At 38.4% G+C, this 17,239-nt stretch overlaps 1 protein-coding gene across 1 annotated transcript in view; it reads right to left on the minus strand.

Moving 5' to 3' along the window:
* Nucleotides 1–17,239, minus strand: part of CEP112 (centrosomal protein 112) — a 600,502-nt gene that overhangs the window by 523,695 nt on the left and 59,568 nt on the right. Inside the window, exon 7 of the mRNA XM_042783552.1 lies at nucleotides 195–242. Coding sequence (XP_042639486.1) covers nucleotides 195–242 — 48 coding nt within the window. The remainder of the gene's footprint in view (nucleotides 1–194; nucleotides 243–17,239) is intronic.

A 17,239-nucleotide genomic window follows, 5' to 3' on the forward strand; every position in this document is an offset into this window, starting at 1 on the left:
GTTGGAGATGACTCGATGGCACATAACAACAACAACAAGAGAAAAAGTGATTTGTTCCCTTCCAGGTGGCAAGGATTAATAAGACTAATACGCTTCAAAATGGGGGGCTACATTATTTTCTATAAAGAGGTAATGGTTACTTTATTTTAAAAAATACCAGTCCCAAGAAAAAGCCCAACAGAATTCTCACCTACCAGGGAAACTGGGATAGGCTTCTGTCTCAGATACCGAGGATTTTCTATCTGAAAATTTAAGAGAAATTTAAATTTGAAGTATAAATTTATTAAATTTGAAGTATAGATTATTATTTGATAAAAGATAAAATTAAGCTGTGATAGGAAAACATTTTCTATTTAGTTCTTTTAGACAAACATTGTATACTTTTTTGGTGGCTTCCTGACAAAGTACAAAACATAAACTCCTTTGTACACAGAGATGGACCTTCATGACCCTTTCACTGCCTCACTGTTCACTCTCATCTAGCATTACTCCTTGCCTCACATTTCATGCTCCCAGAATCCTGAATGACTTATGTTACCAGAAGGCAATAGGTTGTCTCATACTTCTCTGCCTCTATGCAATACTCTGCCCATCCCTCCAACCTCTCTAAGCATGCTCCTATTCACTCTTCAAGTTTCAATTCAATCACTATACTCAGGCTTATTTGGTGGATGCAACTTTAAACATACTTCCATATAGCAATAGTATAAACAGCAACAGGTATGTAACAATAACTTTGAAATAACTTAAGATATAAAGAACACAAAATATCAGAATAAAGTTAAAAACATTGTTCTACATCCTACATTGCTAAGTAGCAACTGGGGCCTTAAAAGCTTGCAAGCAGTCATCTAGATACACCGATGGGTCTCTCTTCATTCACAGCAAAGGAAAATGAAGAAAACCAAAGACATATGGAAACAATTAATCCAAGGGACTAGGAGACCATGCAATCCTCAGCCTATATGACCATGAGACCAGAAAAATTAGATGGTGCCCAGCTACCACTGTCAACCACTCAGAGGAGGATCAGTGCAAGAGGTCCTGGATAGAGTGGGAGAACAATATGGAACCAAACTCAGAATCACAAAAAAAAAAAGAAAGAAAGAAAGAAAAGACCAGATTTGCTGGTCTGATAGAGTCTGGTAAGACCCCTGAGACTATGGCCCCTAGTTACCCTTAAGATCTGGAACTGAACTCACTCCTGTGGCTTCCAGACAAACAACAGACAGGCATAAGGGGTAAACATTTACATCAGGTAGACACACACCTTGGAGCAATCAATAAATCAATCTTGGGAGAAGAGAATGGCAGTGTTTGCACAGGGAGATATGTGGTCGAGGGGAGGCATGGGAGGAAAGAGGTAACTGGGGGGAGGAGGTTACATTGTGGGGAACTACAGTCACCATCATGAAACAAAATGTGTATGAACTGCTGTATGGAAAATGCATTTGCTCTGTAAAGTTTCACCCAAATCACAATAAAAATCATTTTTAAAGAAGAATAAATTTAAAGAGGAATGATCAAACTCAGGAAAAAAATAGAAGAAAGAATTGGCAAAAAATGCCCAAGAAATAAAGACCAAAGTAAGAATTGTCCAAAGTAGACAAAAACTGAAGTGACCACAAGACACACAGAAGACTGAAATGAAAATAAAACCAAGAAAATAAAATTGGGTACTTAGAAGGAAGCAGAGAGAAATGGATTTTAAAAACAGGCAAAAACAATCAAATTAATCTATAATTAGGTTTCCCAAAGGAAAAAAAAAAAAAAGTGAATATTTTAAGATTATTAAAGAAAATTGTTTTAAATAAAAATAAGACTAGAATCAAAATATTGGTAATTCCCACTGTCTACCTTAGAAAATGGACCCAGAACTATCAACTCTAAAGCATATTCAATATTTTTAGAATAATTTTTTAAACCTCTGGACTACCAGGCAAAAAAAAAAAAAAAGGACATTTATAAATGAATAATAATAACATCAGGTAAATATCACGTTTCTTGATATAATGTATGACATACAGAGCAAAGCAGTAGAACAAAATAAACTCAGGGAAAGAAAATATGAATCAAGTATTTTATATCCCATACAGATTTCTTGCAAGAATAAAGGTCATAAAACACCCTATCAAACATTTAAGAACTCAGAAAATATTGCATTACAAAGTCCCTCCTGTAGAATCTACCAGAAAATGAACATTATCACTTAGTTAAATTTCAACCAAAGGTGGAGGAAAATCTTTCCTGATTAAGCAGTAACACATCGGTAACTTCCTTTCAATGGTTCAAACAGAGAAAAAAATCACAAATTTAAAATGTGATGGGTACAGAAGTTATCACAGAACTATTTCTATGTAAATATCTTAATGAAAATTGAGAAAAAAAAAGTTTTCTTTAACAATTTCTTATATCCAAATTGGTAACTGTCTTATATTTTACTTCTCTGAAACAAAATACCATTTATTAGTCCAGTTAAATGGTAGTCTGCAATCACTGTATAACTTAATACATGTTTTGGGGGGTACTTGTAAATAATATTAATTCTGAAGAAAGGTAAAAAGGATACAGATGAAACAAAAGTTTTGACATCAACCAGAGAAGACACATTACATACAGATGACAAGAAAAACAACTGCTTCATGAGAAACAACATAGGGCACAGGACAAAGGAACAATATCTTAGAAACAAAGAAAGAAGAAAAAAAAAAACACCAGCTGATAATTTTATATCCAGCTAAAATATTTTTCATGAATGAAAATGAAGACTTTTGCTACCAGCCAAAATAAAGTAAGAAGAATCAAACTTATCAAAAACCAACCAAACTCATTGCCATAGAGTCGGATCCGACTCATAGCGACCCCTCCTTGGGTTTCTGAGGCAGCATCACTATGGAAGTAGATTGCCCAACCTTCCTTCCGGGGGGAGTGGCTGGTGGGTTTGAACCACCAGCCTTCTTGTTAGCAGTCAAATGCTTTAGGCACTATGCTACCAGAGCTCCCAATCAAACTTATATTGTTGCCTAAACCACACATGATTTTTAAATACCATAAAACAGGCACTGCTTTGAAAAATTAGTTAAATAAACTGAGACCAATGACTGACCAGCTTTCTGACTAAGTAAGAGTTTTGAGGTCACAGTACAAGGAGAGAGAACCAATAAAACTGGAAATCTCCCTGATGTGAGAAGACAAAGTTTAGAATTTGAAAAAGCCAAAGCAGCTAGAATTACAGAAAATGAGAGCTGTATAGACAGGAGCAAACAGTACTGAGAGCAGGGGTCAGCCAACTATGACCTATAAGCCAAATCCAGGCCACCACCTGTTTCTGTAAACAAAAGTTTTATTGGAACACAACCACATTCGTTTATATATAGTCTAGGAGTGTTTTCACACAACAGCAGAGTTGAGCAGTTGTGTCAGACAGTGTACATCTTCAAACATTTAGTATGTCATCCTTGAGAGAAAATGTTTGCTGACACATGCTCTAGAGACCTACAGAAGGGTCCCTTCAAGCGTGGTGCTGTTCACCATAAGCGTAAAAGAAAACTACCTGAAACCAAATGAAGAACCACCCAGATAAATTAAATAAAATGAAAACATGTGAGATAGACCTTAAACTTGTACAGCAGAGTGAATATTACCATCAACAAAAGTGGAAAAACATTGTAGTCCATAGGGCACTGAATCATGAATTCAGAAATATACTTCCTCTGTAACGCAGCAAAGTTGTTGCTGTTAGCCACTGTTGACTCACTCCCAACTCATGGCAAGCCCAAGTTCAAAGGGAAAGGATCAAAGGGTTTTCAATGGCTCATTTTCAGAAACAGATTGTCAGACCTTTCTTCTTAGTCTGTCTTCGTCTGAAAGTTTGACTGAAAACTGTTCCACATGAGAGCCACACACAGACCTCACTGACAAAAAAGGTCGTGGTGGTGCTAACATGCACTGGCTGGGGATTGGACCTGGGTCTCCTGTGCAGAAGGTGAGAAACCTATCACTGAGCCACCACTGCTTTTGGAGCAATACGAGCACTACACTAAAGGTTGGTCTAGTCCCACATAACAAAGCTTTAAAAAGTCTAAAAAGATTAAACTGTTTGCAAGTATCCTAGCTACATCTCAGAACAAACTGCAATCTATTTAAAAACATACAAAAATATCCAACACCCAACAAAGTAAAGATCACACTGTCTGACGTGTTGTTGTGTTGTTAGGTGTCATCAAGTCATTTCCAACTCACCCTATGCACAGTAGAACGAAACACTGCCCAGTTCCGAACCAGCTCCACAATCCTTGCTATACTTGAGCCCACTGCGGCAGCCACCATGTCAATCCATCTTGTTGAGGGCCTTCCCCTCCTTCGTCGACCCTCCACCTCACCTAGTATGACATGCTTCTCAAGGAATGGTCCCTTTGGACAACTTGACCAAAGTAGGTGAAATGAAGTCTGGCCATTCTCGCCTCCAAGGAGTATTCTGGCTGTACTTCCTCCAGGACAGATTTGTTAGATCTTTTAGCAGTCCATGGCACTCTCAGCATTCTTTGCCAGCACCGCAACTCAAAAGGATCAACTCTTCTTCAGTCTTTCTTATTCATTGTCCAGCTCTAACATGCATATGAGGTGACTGAAAATACCATGGCTTGTGTCAGGCACACCTTAGTCCTCAAGGAGACATCTTTGCTCCTCAGCACTTGAAAGAGGTCCTTTGCAGCCAATTTGTCCAGTGCTATACATCGTCTGATGTCCTGACTGCTGCTTCCATTGGCGCCGACTGTAGAACCAAGCAGTGTGAAGTCTTTGACATCTTCAATCTTCCCACCATTTATCATGATGCTGCTTATTTGCCCAGTTGTGAGGATTTTTGTTTTCTTTATATTAAGATGCAACCCATACAGCAGACTGTATTCTTTAATCTTCATCAGTAAGCGCTTTAAGTCATCCTCACTTTCAGCAAGCAAGCTTGTGTCATCAGTGTATCACAGGTTGTTAATGATTCTTCCTCCAATCCTAATGCCACGTTCTTCTTCATATAGTCCAGCTTCTTAGATTATTTGTTCAGCATATAAATTAATTAAGTATGGTGAAAGGATACAAGCCTAACGCACTCCCTTCTTGATTTTAAACCATGCAGTGTTTCCTTGTTCTGTTCGAACAACAGCCATAGACCTCTTGGTCTATGTACAGGTTCCTCATGAGTACAATTAAGTGTTCTGGAATTTCCATTCTTCTCAATGTTACCCATAATTTGTTATGATCCACACAATCAAATGCCTTTGCATAGTCAATAAAACACAAGTAAACATCTTTCTGGTATTCTTTGCTTTCAGCCAAGATCCATCTGACATCAGCAATGATATCCCTCTTTCTGCATCCTCTTCTGAATCCAGCTTGCATTTCTGGAAGTTTTCTGTCAATACACTGCTGCAAATGTTTTTTAATTATCTTCAGTAAGATTTTACTTCCATGTGATATTAATGATATTGTTCAATAATTTCCACATTCTGTGGGATCACCTTTCTTTGGAATGGGTACAAATATGACTCTCTTCCAGTCAGCTGGCATAGCTGAGTGAGTGCCTCCAGAGGGGCATCCATTTGTTGAAACATCTCAATGGGTATTCCGTCAATTCCTGCAGCCTTGTTCTTCACCAATTCCTTCACTGGAGCTTCAACTTCTTCCTCCAATACCATTGGCTCTTGAACATATGCCACTTCCTGAAATGGATGAACATCACAGGTCATTTTGGTACAATGGCTCTGTGTATTCCTTCCATCTTTTGATGCTTCCTGCATCATTCAATATTTTGCCCATAGAATCTTTCAATATTGCAACACAAGGCTTAAATTTTTTTCTCAGTTCTTTCGTCTTGAGATATGCTGAGCTTGCTCTTCCCTTCTGGTTTTCTAACTCCAGGTCTTTGCACATTTTGCTATAGTAATTGGCTTTGTTTGCTCAAACTGTTCTTTGAAGTCTTCTGTTCAGCTCTTCTATCTTGTCATTTCTTCCATTTGCTTTAGCTCCTCTCCACTCAAGGGCAATTTTCAGAGTCTCCTCTGACATCCATTTTGGTTTTTTCTCCCTTTCTTGTCTTTTTAATGACCTCTTGCTTTCTTCATGGATGATGTTCTTGATGTCATCCCATAATTCTTCTGGTTTTCAGTCACTGGTGTTCAATGCATCAAAACTATCGGCTGTCATTCCCAACATAGTAGAACATATGATCATCGATTCAAAATGGCCCAAACCAGTCCATTTCAGCTCACTAATGCCTAAGATATCAATCTTTATGCCTTTCATTTCATTTTTGACATCTTGCAATTTTCCTAGATTCATACTTCATACATTCCCTGTTGCGCTTATTAATGGATGTTTGCGGCTGTTTCTCCTCAAACTGAGGCGTGCCACATCAGCAAATGGAGGTCCCGAAACCTTTACTTTATCCATATCTTTAAGATTGGTTCTACTCTGATGATGCAGCTCTTTTCCACTGGTGTTTTGAGTGCCTTCTGACCTAACGGGCTGGTCTTCCTGCACTGTATCAGACAATGTTTCAGGGCTATTATAAAGTTGCCCAGTAATGTATCAGACAGTGTTTCTCTGCTATTCATAAGGTTTTCCCTGGACAATTTTTTGAGAAGTGGATGACCTACCTCTTCCTTCTTCCTAGTCTGTCTCAGTCTGTTAAGTTGTATTGAAACCTGTGTACCATGTACAACCCTGCTGGCATTTGAGACACCCGTGGCACAGCCTCAAGCCTCACATCAACACACAAGCCACCACAGTATAACAAACTGACAGACAAGTTCATCTCCCTCAGCTGTCTGATACCTCTCCACACTCCCCTTACCTGGATCACGTGGCTCTATCATCCCTGGCTTCTCCCCAGCCTCCCATGTGTGGGTGCCTGGCCTGTCTGCCCGCCCTTACCTGCATTCTCTGTCTGATATACAATGAAAAAAAAAAAAACTGCTAAGCTGACAAAAAACAGAAAACAGTGCTGAAACATGATTTTCTCCAAAGTGAAGATAAATATCAATCAATAGATACAGATCAGGAAATAACATCATGAGCACATAAGACTATTCAAAGTTATTTTAACTACATTCCTTACATTTAAGAAGGAAGAAGAAAGACTGAGATATAAAGATATGGAAGACACAGAATAGAACCAATTTAAACTTTCAGATATAAAAATAAACATCTGAGATGAAATATACACTAGAAGAGATTAACAGATTTGACAGTGTAGAAGACAAGCAAACCTGAAGACACAGCAATATAGCAATGCAAACGATTCAAAATAAAATTTTTAAAAATGAACAGAGGTCTGTGGGACAATTTCAAAGTAACTGGTGTCCCTAAGAATGGAAAGGAGACAATGATATTTTCATAGTATTCCAAATTTGGAAAAATAACAAACCTACAGATTTAAAGAAGTCAACAAACTCCAAAAAAAAAAAAAAAGTGAGGAAAGCTACACCAACAAAAATTAATTCAAAGCTGTTTAAATTCTGTGTTAAAGGGAAAATATTAAAAGCAGCCACAGAAAAGTAGGTACATTACATACTGAGGAGCAAAGTAATATAGATAGTAGGTTTTTTTTTTTCCAGTAATTTATTTTATTGTTGAAAATATACACAGCAGAACACACATCAATTCAACAACTTCTGTGTGTACAGTTCTGTGATACTGGTTACATTCTTCAAGTTGTACAACGGACAACAGGAACTAACACAAGCTAGAAGAAAACAGGCTATCTTTAAAGTACTAGATACTCAGTCAGGACAAAAAAAAAAAAAAACAAAGGTTGGGAGGAATAGAAACTTCGTCAGACACACAAAATGTAAAAAGAGTCCTCACCAGTAGACCTGTACCATATAAAAATGCTAAAGAAAGTCCTTTATATAAATTAGATTTTATATATATACATATATAAGGAGCTCTGGTGGCATAGTGTCTAAGGCATTTGACTACTAACCAGAAGGCTAGCAGATTAACGGATAGAAGAAAAAAACTATGATCCTCTCAAGAGATGAAAAAGTATTCCAAAAATTCCATACTCATTCATGATTTAAATACACACACACACACACACACATCCTAGCAAAAGAGGAAGAGAAAGAGGCATCTTTAACTTGATAAAGAACATCTACCAGGGAAAAAAAACACAAAGAGCAAGCATCCTTCTTCCAGAAGACTGAAAGCATTCCCTTTAAGATTAGCTCAAATCCCCACAAACACACTCCTAGTCAATAATGTGAGAGCTCTGCTAACATAGTACCTAAGGCACTTGACTACTAACCAGAAGGCTGGCAGTTCAAACCCTCCAGCCACTCCTCGGAAGGAAGGCTGGGCAATCTACTTCCGTAGTGATACAGTCTTGGAAACCCTACGAGGGGTCGCTACGAGTTGGGTCCAACTCGAGGGCAAATAACAACACAACAAACAACAACCAAAAACCTCATTGCCATCAAGTCAATTATGACTCCTGGTGACCCCATATGTGTCAGAATAGAGGTGATCCATAGGGTTTGCAGTGGCTTATTTTTTCAGAAATAAACTGTCAGGTCTTTCTTCTAAGGTACCTCTGAGTAGACTTGAACTACCCAACCTTTTGGTTAACAGGAGAGTATGTTAAAGATAAGATATGCAAGCTCTTTATTAGGAAAAGAGCTGAGCTTTACTGAAAGACATTAGACTGAAGTAATTAGAGAATAAAACCATGTTTTTAGATGGTCTCAAAATTGTTTAAACATCAACCCTCCTTAACTTGATCTGGTAACTAATTATAATCAAAATTCCAACAGATTTTTGGGATACTTAATAAGTCATTCTGAATGTATATAAACAAATAAAGGGACAAGAACAGTCAAGATGTATGAAGAAAAAAATCCAAGTGCAGCAACTTATAAAGACATGATAATACTACAGTAATGAAGACAAATAAACCAATGAAACTGATTATATATATATATATATATATATATATATATATATATATATACATGTATCTATCAGAAAGAAACTCAACTATACATGGGAGCCTAGTTCATGAAAGAGCTAGCATTGCAAATTAGTGAGAAAACAGTAGTATGGTCAATAAAAGGAACAACAGAAGTCAGCTCCCTTCCTCACAGCATACATAAAAATAAACTCCCAGATGATTAAATACTGAAAATTAAAAGAACTATAAAAATTTTCAGAAGAAATTTAGAAGAATGACTTTAAGGCCTTACGTTAGAGAAGATTTCTTAAACAAGACACACAAAAAAAGCATAAATAAGAAAAAAAAATTGGCTAATTAAGTAAAAACTTCGCTCCAACAAGAGCTATAAAGAAAGTGAAAAGACAAACTATGAACTGGGAGGAGATGACTAAACAAAGGTTTAGTTGCAAAAATGTGTAAAGACGACATTTAAAACTCAATGAGAAAAAGACCACCAACCTATTAGAAAAATGGTAGAAACCTGAGGCATACTTCACTGGTGAGGAATTATGAATGGCTAATACACATAAGAAAAATAACCTCAGTCTCTTTAGAAACATGAAAAAGGTAAAGTAATACCACAATTCAATAACACTTTACACCCATATCACAGATTATGAAACGTTAAAAATTTGACAGTGTCAGTGTTCAAGATGTGGAGCTCTACTGGTGGGAGTATGTATAAACTGGACACCAAATTTAGAAGACATTTATTTAAAAAATATAACAGTAAAATCCACTTAATCATCCTACCACAGAAATACGGATATTCTTCAGTAAATAACACAGTCCAGAAACCCAAGGAGGGGTCTCTATGAGTCGGATTCGACTCCATGGCAGTGGTTGCGTTGCATTGCATTTATATAGACTCAAGGAGCTCTGGTGGCATAGTGCCTCAGGCATTTGACTGCTAAGCAGAAGGCTGGCGGTTCAAACCCACCAGCCACTCCTCGGAAGGAAGGTTGGGTAATCTACTTCTGTAGTGATACCACCTCGGAAACCCAAGGAGGGGTCACTATGAGCCAGGGCCGACTCGACGGCAGTGAGTTTGGTTTTTTGGTATATAGGCTCAAGGGAGCTCTGGTTGCATAATGCCTGAGGCATCTGACTACTAACCAGAAGGCTGGCAGTTCAAACCTACCAACCACTCCTCGGAAAGAAGACTGGGTAATCTACCTCTGTAGAAATACCACCTTGGAAACCCAAAGAGGGGTCGCTATGAGTCAAAATCAACTCCTCAAAGGCGCCTTAGTGGTGCAGTGGTTAAAGCACTCGGCTCCCAACTAAACGGTTGGTGGTTTGAACCCACCAGCCACTCCAAGGGATAACGATGAGGCAGTCTGCTTCCGTAAAGATTTACAGCTTTGGAAATCCTATGAGGGTCGCAATGAGTTGGAATCAACTTGATGGCAGTGAGTTTATATATACTCAAAGGAGCCTAGTGGTACAGTGGTTAAAGTGCTTCACTGGGAAGGCTAGCAGTTTGAACTCACCAGCTGCTCTGCAGGGAACAGTGTGGCAGTCTGCTTCCATAAAGATTAGCCTTGAAAACCCTATGGGGCAGTTTTACTTTGTCCTACAGGGTTGCTATGAGGTAGAGTTGATCCATTTTGGTAATAGGTTATATAGACACACCTTTTTTAAAAATAGTCCAGTAGGAAGCAAAGTGCGCTCAAAATATTTTTATCAATGGGTATTTATGTATGTGAAAAACAAGTAACCAATCTCTATTTTTGGAACAGACAGAAACAGCATAGAAAGTAAGTAAAGACACATAAATCTGCAAATATGTAAAATTCTAATTCATGAAGCAAAATGAAATATAAAGGGAAAAATAAGGGAACAGGAAACAGGGAATTCTCAAAGACTCTCAAGTTCTAAATAAGCTTAAATTTTAACCCCAAAAGCCAAGAAAACCATCTGTGACTTAATTTTACCCAGCTTTTCATTTATAAGCAGGGTATAAAATCTTGGTTTAGCTAATTACAATGTAGCATTTCAACTATGCAGACTCTCTTCATCTTCATAAGCCGCTAAACAAAGAAGTTAAGGATTCACTCTATTATCATAAATCTCCTTTCTCAAGATGACCAAAAAAAAAAAAAAATTGGAAGAAAGACTAATTTTGAAAGGCAGCAATGGGCAGTGTAAATAAACACAAATCTTCTGTTGTTATTGTTCATTTATAATACACTGAGTTTGTCTCATAACCAGTTGTAATATGTAATGGGGATTGTCTTCGTAGTAAAGCATGTTCTTGAGTGCATTCAGGGGAAACAGGCAATCTATCTTCTGATTTGGTAACGGCAGCCAGATGGGCTTTGAAGTTAACTGTTCCCACTTTGTAAGCCACAAAGCAGCATGGACTTGAAGCAATCTGCAAACAGCCCTAACATTTACTTAATTCATGCTGTGTCAGAAAACTTGTTGTTCTCTCCTAACCTCAAGAAAGAATACCACAATAAAGACTGTCCAAACTGGGAGCTAAGGAAGGACGTACGTGAAACATGAAAGTCTAACAAAATATTACAATGAAAGCAAAGCCAAAAATAATTAAGTTTCAATAGCATGAATAAATCACACAACTGAACAGTTCTTGCTTAAGAAGCACATAAAATCACAATTTTTAAAACACTTTATTACACAGAAATTTAAAGTAGACATTAATATGGATATATAAATACTCTAATAAAACTGAATTTTGATATAATATTTTGTTTCATTTTATTATTAGACTTTATTGGTCGGTTGCAAAGGGTGTTATTAGTTTGTGATTCCTCTTTTTCAAATTATTCAGGATTCGGTCAAACTGACATAAGCAAATACCCCTCATTAATGAATGCTGTACACAGGGTCACTAACAGTCAGAAATGACTCCCGACATCAAACAGCAACAACACAATAATACTGACCGACTAGACCACTGCTATGCTTCCAGAAAAACACAAAGGCCTTTTATCTGCCATTTTAGCCGTCTTAGAGGAAAAGACACCAAATACATGGCAGCAACCAACCAACCAAATGTTTTTAAGTTACAGCATCAGTCAGAAGAACTGCCAAATCTTTCTCCATAGCATAAAATAAATTTAATTTCCAACATCAAATTGATTATGCCCAAAATTATGTTTTTAAGTCAATATTTTGGAATTTGGAAAAAGTTATTCCACAGAAATAATACTACAAATGAAGGTTCATTCATTAATTTACTCATACTCTTCCTATAAACTTTTAATGAGCATAAATAAAATGCAGGCATAAAACAGGGTCCAATGGCACAAAGAAAAGCAAATAAACCAAAGGAAGAGAAGTGAAACGGACATGTACCGTCAGCTGATTCATGAGACATTTGGCACTGCAGTACAGCAGGAAGAGAATGGTCTTTTCAACAAATGGTAGTTTCACCTGGGTACATATAAGCAACAAAAAATAAGTATTTGCTACCTCGGTTAGTTCACTAGTGCTTCTATAACAGAAATACCACAAGTGGATGGCTTTAACAAACAGGAATTTATTCTCTTACAGTTTAGGAGGCTAGAAGTCCAAATTCTAAGCGCCAGCTCTAGGGACTTAGTGACAGCCCCTCGACCTTGGACTTCAGCTTTGCCTCTTGTTCCAGGCCACTGGAGCTGGAGGCATCTCCTAACTCAGGCAGCTGCAGGCTGCTGAGGCTAACAATCCCAAAGTCAGCAGGTAAAACAGCACAATCCCAAGATGAGCAGGCAACACGACAGTCTACTGGTTCACGTCCAGGAACTAGAGACAAAGACTCTGCTGAACGCAGGATCCAAAATGTGCCAGAAAGCTAGAGCCCTTTCTCAAAGCTCTGCCATATGTACTGGAAGCAGGCCACATCTCAAAGGCAACTCCTCTTCAAATGATTAGGTGTTCACAGCATTGAGGTGATTTCAATCTCATCATGGGCAATAACCCCATCTAGCAGCCAAACCACTCAAAACCACACCAGCCAAGTTGATACATAACCTTAACTACCACCCTACCTCACAACATATATAAAAACTTCCCAGGAGTTTGTGGATCCAAATGAGAAAAGTAAAACTTCTAGAAGAAAACACAGGAGAACATCTTCAGAACCTTAAGATAGTCAAAGTTTTCTTAAACAGGACACAAGGTAGCAATAATCAAAAGAGTAAAATGAACTGCATTAAGATTTCAAAGGTCTACTGATAAGAAGACACCAACAGGAGAATAAAGGAAACCTAAGAGCATATGAAAGGTATGTATTAGTGCTACAAAAATACCCATATACATTATAGAAGTAACAGGGGACAGGGTTGGAGTAGCTTCTCAGTGACAACCAAACACCTTGAGGGAGTGCGTCACTGGGCCTGCGGGCTAGAAACCATGGTCTTGGGGGACATCAAACTCAACTGGCACAACATAACACATAAAAATTTTGCTCTACATCCTACTTTAGTGAGTAGCAATTGGGGTATTAAAAGCTTCAAGTGGCCATGTAAGATGTAACTACTGGTCTGCCCTTGTCTAGAGCAAAGAAGAGTGAAGAAAATCAAAATCATATGGAAAGAATTAGCCCAAAGGTATGATGGACGACAGGAACCTCAGCCTTCACAACTCTGAGACCAGAAGAACTAGATGGTGCCTGGCTACCAATGTCAACCACTTCAAAAGGATCAAAACTGGAGATTCTGGATAGAGTGGGAGGAAAAATGTAGAACAAAATTCAAAAACACAAAAGTGATCAGAAATACTAGACAGATGGAGACTGGTGGAACCCCTGAGATTATGGCCCTGGGTTATCCTTGCATGGATTGGCTCTCAGTCAAACAGGAGAAAGGCCTACAAGTAGAACACCTACTGCAGGGAAGTGCACCCCTTAGATCAATCAACCATGAGACATCAGAAGGGCAGCATTTGCACAGAGGGAAAACCGGACAGACAGGAATGCACAGATAAGGACACAGGGAAGGGGTAGGAGATGGGAGAAGAGCTTTTTATTGATGGGGCTGTAATCAGGGCTGTGAAACCAAATGTGCACGAACTGTTGAGAGTAAAACAAATGTGCTTTGTTAATTTGCACCAAAACCACAATTAAAAATTGAAAAAAGAAAAGGCATTCTACCTCACTAGACATCAGGAAAATACATACTCAAACCACCCACTGCAATGCCACTATCCACTGTCAAAAATGGCTGAAATTTTTAAATAAAATAGAAACTAACTGATAATACCAAACGCTAAGTGGGAAATAGAGGAATGGGAACCGGCACACACTGAGGGAGAGGATCTAATAGACACAACTGCTTGGAAAACTGCAGTGTATCTACTGTGTCAGTAGGTTTGGCTGCACGGCCAATCACTCTCAATTTCATGGCTTAAAACTCCAGCCGTTTTGTTTGGCTTACCATTTTGTATGCTGGCGATTTAGGCTGAGCCCTGCCAGGAAGGTACACCTCAGCTGGAGTTACTCGTGTGTCTACTCCACCCCATAACACCTGCCTCCGAGTACTGACTGGAACAGCTCTCAACGGGCCTGAACAGGAAGGTCATATTGAGTGAAAACAGACAGCCTTCCCCATTCCTTTCAGGGAAAGCAGAACAGCAAGAACCGCCTGACTGAACTGCAAGAGGACGGTGGAAGGTGAGCGAGGGAGGCTTGCTGGAGCTAGCATCCAGTTGGCTCTGACACAGGCAACATTATACATGAGAATGGCAAGAAGAGAATGTGCTAGGCTACCTCCCATTACAACAAAATGTTAAAGGAAAAAGGAAGTTGGTATAGTGGCACTTACAAAAATACCTCTTGGAGTATGTTTGTTTGTGGTTGCCAAACAAACACGGAAGGGTGTGATTTCTGTAAAAAATACCATACTTCTTATAAGACACGGCTACTCAAATGAAATACTTTTGTAGTTTGTTTTTAATTTTCAGGTGAAAACACTGAAGAAGAACTACCCTTTGGATATTAAATTTCAGCTTATTAAAATGGAGTCAAGTTCCTTATGCTCTAATTAAATCAGTGTTATAAATAATCCCATGGATAAGTGACAAGAATATATTCACATATCCCATTTTTTCACTTGGTCTCTTTTTTTTTCACTCTTGGAAACTGCCATCTTATCATTTCAAAATCAAACATTAACCATAGCAATTTCTCCTACTGCAAAGCGCTTATTTAGCTCTTTAGAAAGGGAATCACGGTGAATAATGAGGGAGAGCTGGAAACACTCTATATATGGTAACAAACTGTTAGTTGCTCCGGTAAGCATCAAATCAACTCATCTAATTTTGCAGTTATAAATGAAAAAATATACTAGCTAATAGGAGGAAAGTGATTTCTTCCTTTCCCTTATAATGATAAATAAAACGCCCTATTCATGGGAAGGGAGCTCTGGTAGCATAATGGCTAAGGCACTTGACTGTTAACCAGAAGGTTGTCGGTTCAAACCCACTAGGCACTCCTTGGAAGGAAGATGGGGCAATCCACTTCCGTAGTGATACTGCCTCGGAAACCCAAGGAGGGGTTGCTATGAGTCGGGTCTGACTCGACGGCACATAACAAGAACAACATTCATGGGAAACAATATATTCACTTAATTTTTTTAATTAAAATTCACGCTTTTTAGTATATAGTTCTATGAGTTTTGACAAATTCATAGAGTAGTATAACCACCAAAATATTATCAAAATTGAGAACAGTTCTATCAAACCAAAAAAATTCTGGTGCTATTTACATCCTTCCACACAAATTTTAAGGAGTTCTGGTGATGCAATGGTTAAAGCATTTGGTTGGTAGCCAAAAGGTCAGCAGTTCAAACCCCCCAGCTGCTCCATGGGAAGAGATGAGGCAGTCTGCTTCTGTAAAGATTTCCATCATATGGGGTCACTATAAGTTGGAATCGATTTGATGGCAGTGGATTTGATTAGTCAAATTTTACCCCAACCCTCAACCCCTGGAAACTACCATCTGTTCCCCATCCTTACATTCTAACTATTTTTTAAAAAATCATATAAATGCAATCAAATAGCACACAGTCTCCCCACCCCCAAGTCTGGCTTCCTTTGCTTTGCATAATTCATTTGAAATTCACCCATTTTATTGCATGAATTGATAGTTCAGTCCTTTGTATTGCTAGGAGGTATTCCACTGTATGTATGTACTACACTTTGCTTATCCATTCTTCAATTGTGGGCATCTGGGCTGTGTGCAGTTTAGGGCAATTACTGAAGGGGAAAAAAAATAAAGCTGATTGAATACTGGTTTTCATTTCCCTTGGGTAAATATGAGGAGTGAAACTGCTAGGCTGGTGGGTTTGAACCACCAACCTTCTGGTTAGCAGTCAAATGCCTTGGGCATTCGACTATACCACCAGAGCTCTGGTGTGATTAATGGTATCCCAAATTTCTCTGAAGCACTGTTCAATTTTCTTCATTCTTATCTCTCTGATCTTCAGATTGCATAGTATTTGTATTGTACAACTTCAAGTTCATTGATTCTTTCTTCTGCCAGTTCACATCTACTGCTGGATTTCTGTAGTGAATTTTTCACTTCAGGAACCATACTTTTTAACTCCAGAATTTCTATTTGGTTCTTTTATATTTATGTATAATTCCTCATTCTACTGATACTGTCTATTTGATGAAGTATTATCATCACAGCCCCCTTGGCTTCTTTAGGCATGATTTTCTTAAGTCTTTCAACATATTTTAAATGACTGCTTTGAGTCTTTTTCTGTTAAATTCAACATCTGGGCAGTTTCTGTTGCCGTATTCTTTCCCTTTGTATGGGTCACACTTTCTACATCTTGTAATTTTTTGGTTGAAAACTACACATTTTAGGTAATACATTGTGGGGACTCTGGATACAGACTGGTCTTCCCCCTCTGCTGTTTGCTTATTTATTTCTTTAGTGACTTTACTAGATCAGTTTATTGAAGTCCTCTTCCCCCACAAAATGAAAGGTTTGGTGTCTCCTCAGAGAACACAGCTGTTCTGGCTACCTAGTGCTACTCTGACAAGAATATGCCACAAACAGGATAGCTTTAACAAACAGGAGTTTATTCTCCTACAGTTTGGAGGCTTTAAATCTAAGTTCATAGTATCAGGCTCTAGGGCCTAGGTGATAGCCCCTCGACCTTGGGCTTCAGCTCTGCCTCTTGCTCTCAGCCCACTGCAGCTGGAGGCTTTCTTCACTCAGGCAGCTGCTGGCTGCTGAGGCCGACAAAGCCAAAGTCAACAAGTGAAAAGGCATAGTCCCAATGTTACCAAACA

Source organism: Orycteropus afer, unplaced genomic scaffold (genome assembly GCF_000298275.1).
Source record: "Orycteropus afer afer isolate SDZICR_OR568_19922 unplaced genomic scaffold, OryAfe1.0 scaffold00018, whole genome shotgun sequence".
Lineage (NCBI taxonomy): Eukaryota > Metazoa > Chordata > Mammalia > Tubulidentata > Orycteropodidae > Orycteropus > Orycteropus afer.